Below are 8,829 nucleotides of genomic sequence, written 5' to 3'. Positions count from 1 at the left end.
TAACACGTGCAAGTTTTTGGGCGAGCTAACATCGATAACTAGTCATTTTTGTTCTTATGTGTTTTTTATGCCGTTTGATCACGCTGGGCGACATAGGACATGTCGGGTTTATATTATCTATAACCTCCCGAATAAAGCCGTGTCCTTTCTTTTCTTCTGCCTTAGCGTGTAGCCCAGAAGTTCGCACTCAAAATTTAGCCACCCGATTTAGTTTCAACCACATCAGCATAAGAAGACGGTAAAATGTGCTTTTTAATAGTTTTGAGCATCCTATGAAATCAACGGTACTTACACTTCTTTTTGCGGAGAAGAGCAGTGTGGTCAATAGGCGTGCCAAGGCCGTAGCCGTAGTTAAGACCATAGGCACCAAGACCATGGCCGAAGTCATAGTGGCCAACACCGTAGCCAAGAGTACCAGCGCCATATCCGTAGGCAGGGCTCATCGAGACAGTGGCCACGGCTGGGGTGTGGTGAATAGTGGTTTTGGAAACCTCCGGGGAACCCTCATAACTGGCGAAGGCTGGTGCACAAGCTGCAGTGGCTACGGCAGGTGTACCGGAGTAAGTGGTTGTAGAAAGACCTGGAGCAGCAGCTACTGTGGCAACACGTGGAGAAGTGTGATATGTGCTTATAGTGACAGCCGGAGCATTGGCCACTGAGGTAACTTGGCCAGCACCGAAAGTGGCTACAGGTTGAGCAGCCTGGTAGGTTGCAGTGATAGCAGGAGCAGCCGCCACATGGGCAACTGGGGCAGCGGCGACCGTGGCGACACTTGGAGTCACGTGGTAGGTTGTAGTGACAGCCGGTGCAGGTACAACGGAGGTAACTGGGGCCGCAGCCACAGCTGATACAGCTCGAGTAGAGTGGTAGGTGGTCGTAGCGACAGCCGGAGCGGCGGCAGTGGCTGGTGCAGTATGGTAGGTAGTAGTGGAGAATTTAGAGACAGCCGGCGCACCAAATGTGGCAAAAGTAGGGGTTGAGGAAGCCACTGGATTAGATTGGTACACCTTAGTCACTGGAGGGGCGGGCGCCACAACTGGAACCGACTGGTATACTCTGCTGAGAGCCGGTGAACTTTGGTAGACTCTAGTAATAACTGGTGCAGACGCATAAGCGGCGGCCACTTTTGCGACTGCTGGAGCACTGTATGTGGTGACAGCTGGTGCAGCTCCCACAATTGGAGTGGGCTGGTAAAGACGGGTAACTGCTGGGGCAGTTGAATACGTGGTGGCTACGTTGGAAACAGCCGGGGCAGTGGAATGAACTGGAGCCGAGTGATACAGTTTAGTCAAAGCTGGCGAGGTCTGGTATACTTTAGTGACAGCTGGAGCAGAGGCATAGGTCGCAGCCACCTTGGATATGGCGGGAGCAGTGTATGTTGTTACAGCTGGTGATGCTGATACAACTGGGTTGGACTGGAATACACGCGTGATGGCAGGGCTAGCTGTATATGTGGAAGAAACCTTGGCAAAGGGTGGAGCAGCAGCTACAACAGGAGCAGACTGGTAGATTCGTGTCAGGGCTGGGGCATTCTGGTAGACTCTGGTAATAGCAGGGGCAGAAGCATAGGTTGTGGCAACCTTGGCTACAGCGGGGGCTGCAGCAAGAATTGGAGTAGTCTGGTAGACCCGGCTAACACCTGGGGCACTCTGCTGAGCTCTCGTGCCCGCTGGGGCCACAGCATAGGTGGTCGCAACCTTGGCGGTGGCCGGAGCAGTGTATGTGGTGACGGCTGGTCCGGTTGCCACAACTGGAGTAGATTGGTAAGCACGGGTCACTGCAGGGGCAGTAGAGTAGGTGGTGGCCACTTTGGCAACAACTGGGGCAGTCGCAACAAATTGAGCTGAGGGATAAAATTTTGTCATAGCTGGCGATGTCTGGTACACCCTAGTGATAGCTGGAGCAGATGCATATGTCGATGCCACCTTGGCGATGGCTGGAGCCCTGTAAGTGCTTACAGCAGGTGGGGCGGCCACAAATGGAGTTGACTGATACACACGGGTAAAGGATGGTGTGGCGCCGTAGGTAGTAGCAACTCTGGCAACGGTTGAAGCCGGCTGATAGAGCTTCCTCACGGCGCCCTGGTAGACTTTAGTGACTACTGGGCCACCTGCGTAGGACGTCGCGACCTTGGGAAAGGCCGGGGCAGTGTACGATGCGATCGCTGGCGCAGCTGCTACAACTGGGGAGGAGTGGTAGACACGGGTGACAGCTGGGGTGGCAGCGTACGTGGTAGATACCTTAGCAACACCTGGATTGGCTGCTAGAACTGGGGAAGACTGGTAAATCCGTGTTACTGCTGGAGCACTTTGGTAAACCCTAGATACAGCCGGGGCGCTCGCATAGGTGGTGGAAACCTTTGAGACAATTGGAGCAGCGTATGTGGTAATAGCGGGGGTGACGGCAACAACTGGTCTGGGCTGATAAACCCTGGTGACAGCTGGAGTACCCTGGTAAACGCCAGTTATTGCCGGGGCGGCTGCATAAGTCGGGGCAACGTTGGAGACAGCTGGAGCCGCAGCCAATATCGGTGCTCTGTGGTACGTTGTGAGACGGGAAACAGCTGGGGCAGCGGCGTACGCAGTTACAGCTGGCGTGGCATGGTAGGTAGTGGCTACTTTAGCAACTGCTGGCGCAGCAGCGTAAGTGGGGACCGCTGGAGTAGCAGCGTACGTGGTGACTGCTGGTGCGGCGTGAACGGTTGTCAGCGCTGGAGCTGCATGGTATCTAGCAGAAACAGTACCACTCACAGCTGGAGCAGCGACGGCGTAGCTAGCACCTGGAGCGTAACCGAGGCCATTTCTGATGCCAAAACCAATACCATGGTTCAGAGCGTAGCCGCTATATCCTGCGCCATAGTTTACGGGGGCATAGACGGCGAAGGCACTGCTTGCCAAACCAAGGATGACGCAAGCGTAGATCTGCGAATAGTAATAGACTTCAGTAAGGAAAGCGTAAAAGAGTAACACGTCAACGTGTGATCAGCCAAAAAAATTTGCGAATATGCAGCGATATCTACCTCGGTTATGTAGTCCACATTGCGCCAGAAGGTTTCCTTACGAGTATCTAGTTTTTTGGGGGGACGATTAGGCATCAGCGGGTGATATTATGCGGGAAGATATTTTAGCACATAGTAATCAGATCAGAAATTTCATTCACGTATGCGACAATCAAATTAAACGTTAGCATCTAATGCGTTTGCGATTTCTTCCGTTTTGTTTCACACGCCTACGAGAATAAAAATTGTCTAGCGTAGAATATTATATGGTTGATTAACCTCAACCTGAGCAATCGAAATTTTAACCTAATATCTTCTCGTTGACTATGGGAACTTGTGCGTATCCCAAAAATAAATATGAGTTAATATTACAAAGTTGTCAATTATTTAAATTTACCAGGTAAAAATGTCATAATCCGTGCGTTTAACTTAAACTAAAAGGGAACGCAAGGACAGCAGTGTCAGAAATGGCTTCTTCAACGTTGGGAATTACCTCAGCATTGGGACAGATACAAAAAAGCTACTCTGAAAAAGGCTATGTTGTATTGCCTATTTTGAGCCGCTCGTATCGAGTATCAAATGGTTTCTCTTCGAACTTAATGGTACCAGCCCAACTGAACACAAAACGCATTCAGTATCGCCAAGAACGCATTAGACTGTCTCTTTTGGAGTTCCAAACTCAAAATGTTGCCTCCGTTAGCGAGAAGTGGTAAATAAATACGAATATGCATCACAAGGTTCACTCTGAAATTTTTTTTCTCCTACCATTTCATTTGTTGGAAGAGGAGTCGGTAGAATCAGTAGCTCCTGAAGCAGCGTCACTTTCCTGCGCCCATTTTATACCTCTGGTAAGAGTGAAAGAGATACGCACTGCTACAGGAGAGAGCTCTCTTAGAGACATGATTTTCGCGAGCACTGATGTGCATAAAACCGACAAATGCATCTCACGGCCCCGTATATCTCACGAAATAGTATCCGGTTGCAAATGTTTCCGTGCACCGTGATCTATGCGAGGAGGCGAGGTGAAGAAGTTGAACTTATTAGGCAACTCAGGTACGTGGACAGAGAAGGAAAAATGCTCACGCCCTAAGCTCCAGTTTCTCTCATTTCTTCAAGGTTAACGCTGATTTATGATATTCCTGGGGATGAGTGCTTTTCCTATGTGTGGGCCGGTGAGATTGTTTTCTTCCGCCTGTACAAGAACACTGACTGCAACATTTTTCCTGCATTTGCACATAACTTTTACCCTGAATCAGTGGTAGAGATTTACTAAAGCCCGTAAGATAAATGTAATGAAGTGCGTTGGCTAACAGTATTGATGTCATCGTTCCTTAGAACTTAGTCCACAGAAACACATCCACTTGGACGCTACGAGCGTTGAAAGTCGTTGGTAGGTCAGCGAAGCCACCTTCATCTCAGCGGAATTGCTTATTAAATGTCTATAGTGTCGTTCGCACTCAAAAGTACCGAGAAAAGTTCAGGCATGCATCGAAATATACTGCGATAAATAATCCTACTTTCAGACGAAGGGACATTGCGATCAGCTTAGGCCCGTTTTTTTAACAGGGGGCATTGAATGTGCGTCTGCGTGTCTCGTTAAAAAGAAGAAGACGCCCTTTTAACCTGACTCGATAGCTTGGCAATATTTGCATCTTGGCATGTATGTATCGCTGTCGAATTAAGCTACAGGCTTGAAACAAGGCCTTGTGTTCGGTCGTGAATTCCGGCACAGCAGAATATTGCCTCTTGTGCTACATAAGGAGCCTCATCTTGAAAAACGCCTTTACTATTGCGACTTCAATGGCGGAAAATGCATACAGGCAATATTAATGTTTCGGGGATGTTTATGTTTATTTGAATGCAAAATCGGAACGCTCACTAAATGTTACAAACCGTTTCTATTTGAGGATGCAAAACTTATATATGACAGTAACATATCGAATAAGGACTGCCTAATGACGCCAGAAACTGAAAACAGGAAGGCTGTTTTGATGTCGCGGAAGAACTTCACCTCATTACGACCCACAGAGGCACTCCGTGCTAAATATCACTTAAATTATGTCACTTTTGTGGTCATACGGGAATTTCTTAACAGGGCAAGTCAACTTCTCATCATCAAGCATCCGGGTACCACGACAACCTAGCTTGACGGTGAAGCCAACGAAGAGTAATTGTATTAAGCGCACTTTTGTCATTCGATTGAAAATCTGATGGTGCAAGGACTAAGGTAAACAAATCTTTCTGCGTGCGTTGCATCATAATGTATGGCTTTTGTTCTGAAAGGATGCTCATAGATGAAAATGCAACAACAACAACAACAAAAGACAGATGGCAGATTTAACAGTCCACGTGTCATTTATACAGCGTAAAGTAACATTACGGCATTGAAATGGGCGATTCTTACTAACCTGTTCTGTAGATGTTTGGTGCAAGTAAAATCCGGCACAAGGCCACCCGTTGTATTTTAGGTCTGTGCGTGAGACGGGTGGTTGCGATGTGTACAAAGATCCCACTATTTTCTGGAGCTGTTCGTTTCCTCTTAAGTAGCGACGTGTTTAGCCAAGCTCTTCATTGCGTGTCCAGAACTGCGGTTCTGTACTGGCACTGGGCGGTCAAGATGAATCGGAGACAACTTGTAGCTCATTCAACAAAGGCCCAATATCGCAATACAGCTATATGAACTTTTACAAAAACCCATGATCTGCGTCCTACATAAACGTAAGTTGATCACAGTATTTGCAAGCATAATTTTCATTTGGTGAGTACTTGTTCAAGTCGCATTATTTAAGAGGCTCATAGCCCGAATTTGCTTTTCTATGACAGTGACCTCGCAGTAATTTGTTTTCCATTTTATGCAGACAACAAACAGTAGCGAATTCGATCTGAATATTTTCCTTCCGTATCTGATTTCGGCTTATGTAAAAGAAAATTATTCCGTAACTACCTTCTTAGAAACCGGTTTCATGAAAGATTGTTTACTGATGACACCATGCGAAGACATTGGGAGAAATGGAAGTTCCCTTCTCCTGCTTGAATATCTCGAGCCGTAGTTATACAACTCTGGCGTTCTGGCCGCCTAAAGATTTTTTCTGCAATTACATGAAATTTGTGTTGATGAAGTCTTTAACAAATTATTCAAAAGAACAGCTCATAATAATTTTTTACTAAGTGAAACTGAAAGCTAACGCAGATTGTAATTTTCTTTCTGTTTATCTGAAGTACGTGCCACACAACGACGCAGTCATTTACATTGCCACTAGCAGAACTATGCTTGCTGCAGTAACTCAGCTACATGAAAACATACCAAGAAAACTACGTTACTCGCCTGAAGATACATGCAAGGTCATTCTACTGCGTCTCACGTTGCTTCTTGAAATCAGCTATAGATTTATATTTATTTCAGAAGCGGAAGCGTATCATCTTACATAGATTCCTTAAAGAAGAAATCTATTGCACCTGTTAATTCAGGTATGTTTTCCTTAGAGATCTGAAATATTTATATTGCCTTAGAGGAAAAGAGAAACATCGTGGTAAAAGAAATAAAAGCTGACATCACAGTAAGGACTCCCGTAATCAACTAGCTTACTGAATTGAAAATTACATCATAAATAATGGTAGTATCGACTGAGGGCGAAACATTGATAGGACTGCACGGTTTAACGCTGTCATAGAACTTTTTTGTTTGGGACCAATACAATGGCATTCAATCAAGATGGATGTTGGCTCCACAATCCAAGAATTTCTTGCCCGAAGTGCCTGTTAAATTTCCATCTTTAACTTTTCTTTTTTTGCTGTGCTCTTCACATTTATTGATTATTTATTCTTCCTAATATAATTGTTTTGAATTTGATACATAATTTCGCCTTTCAACACCACTTTCTTTAAAGCAGTCATGAAAGTTTCTTCGTGGCTATGACTTAACATAAGCCGCCCATTTCTTGGCCAATCCCCACAGCGGATATGAGCCACGAATGGGATGGGCAACAACTAAAGCAACGACTCCTCGAACGATATTCAAGCTATACGCGGGGGCGACATATTGGCGTGATGCAGCACTCAAGGCAACTCCTCCTGCGTAGAAGGTACGAAATTGACAGCTATAAAACGTCGTTAGCATGCGGGAAATTCTTAATTTTGTTCTATCCCATCCGCTGAGAGGAGCCAGCGTGGCCTAATTGTTCGAATATCGGCTTCTGTGCTAGATGTTCTTTATTCAGTTCCAGTCCTCGGATAACCTTATTACGTGTTTTTAACATACATACATACATGCATACATACATACATACATACATACATACATACATACATACATACATACATACATACATACATACATACATACATACATACATACATACATACATACATACATACATACATACATACATACATACGAAACGTCACAGCGACAGCAAAATTTTGCTTGGAAAGTCTCTGTAATTGCTGTCACAATAAAAGTTTATGTAGATACGCACTCAAGCGCTAAGAACAACCTAGTGGCTGCTGCCACTACGTTCGTACGGCAGCTGAAAAAGGGCGGTGTGTTTGAGTTTCCGGGTAACAGAATTATGTTTCCTCGTGTAATTGAATTACAGTCCGACACTATCATGTCTGCAGGTTCTGTGTGAGTCTTAGTTTACGAATTTACTTTGAGAAATTCAATTAGTTCAATAATTAACGCACCAGCGCTAGGTGGAGGGCCTCAGAAAAGAAAGTATGCTGCACTTCCGCTTACGTGAGTGCGCGCGTGACGAAAGTGTGCGCACTATCTGTCCATTGCATCTATCGCACAGCGTGCATGGCAGCCTGGGCTGCGGCAGCAACCGTCATTATCACAACGGCTGTCGAAAAACAGTACCACCACCTAGCGGCCACGGCCACTAAGACAGACCTCAAATGGCGGTTGCAAAAAGGCTTTGTCTTTCAGTTTCTGCGTAACGTAATTATGTTTTCTCGTATAGTCGTATTGCAGTCCAAAGCTATCATTGCTGTAGCTTGTGTCTAGGATTTGTCTGACATATAATTTACTTTTACACGTTCATTTTGTTCAATAAGGCACTCGCGCTTGGCGGAGGGTTTAGAAGAATGAGGACGCATGCTGCACTTCCGCATGCGTGCGTGCGCGCGTGCGCGCGTGAAGTGCGTCAGTTGAGGTGGCATTGTTGTAGGGGATGCTTGACAAGTACATCATGGTGGTACTGGTCTAACGTCGGTTGTGCTAGTGTAACGTCAGCAGCAGCTACGCAGTACATCTACTTTCACAGGGCGGAATGGGAGCGGATTTTTTTCTGCAGCCTTCCCCTTTTCCCTTTAAGCGCTGGAAATGTTTCAGACTCTAAAATCAGAAATATGTAGGCTCTCTGCATTAGGTACGTTTCGCTCTGATTCAGATTTTACTAAACGTCCGCACTCCGCCCTTAGACACAATTTCCCCCCAAATACGGGCCTTCTCTCTGCAGAAATCACGCGGAACAGAACGTGAAAGAAAGCTTTGAGTACTTATTAGCACTCCTTCCTTGCTACACTGCGTGGCTGACAGTTGATACACAGGAATACAATCTAATCGCCGGCGGCGGCTGACTCAATCTTTTACCGGGCTTGGCGTCGTTTAACGGCTCGGGCGTAAGTCGTGTGTCACGTCAGCGGCCTCTTTATGCCCGCCGGTATTTCGTGCTGGTCAAGCACTGTGCCTTTGTCGATTGAAGAAATGGGGGCTTCAACTGTTTAAGCAACGATATAGAAACACTCCTGCCAATGGATCTCGCAGGCCTCAACCGCGGACCCTCGTTCCTAAAAACTTTCTAAGAGCGGCGGCTAGAGCGTTGTGAGGC

General features: G+C 46.3%; 1 protein-coding gene across 1 annotated transcript; it reads right to left on the bottom strand.

Annotated features, from left to right (window-relative positions):
• Positions 1 to 278: 278 nt before the first annotated feature.
• On the bottom strand, positions 279 to 1,865 carry LOC129387030 (uncharacterized). Its single transcript, XM_055075680.1, has 3 exons — positions 1,782 to 1,865; positions 1,057 to 1,580; positions 279 to 843 (listed from the first exon to the last, which is right to left on the bottom strand). The coding sequence occupies exons 1-3, from the start codon at positions 1,863 to 1,865 to the stop codon at positions 279 to 281; spliced, it is 1,173 nt and encodes a 390-aa protein (XP_054931655.1).
• Positions 1,866 to 8,829: the final 6,964 nt, after the last annotated feature.

The sequence above is a fragment of the Dermacentor andersoni genome, chromosome 3, assembly GCF_023375885.2.
Source record: "Dermacentor andersoni chromosome 3, qqDerAnde1_hic_scaffold, whole genome shotgun sequence".
Classification (NCBI taxonomy): domain Eukaryota; kingdom Metazoa; phylum Arthropoda; class Arachnida; order Ixodida; family Ixodidae; genus Dermacentor; species Dermacentor andersoni.
This window is presented reverse-complemented; position numbering and strand designations above follow the sequence as displayed.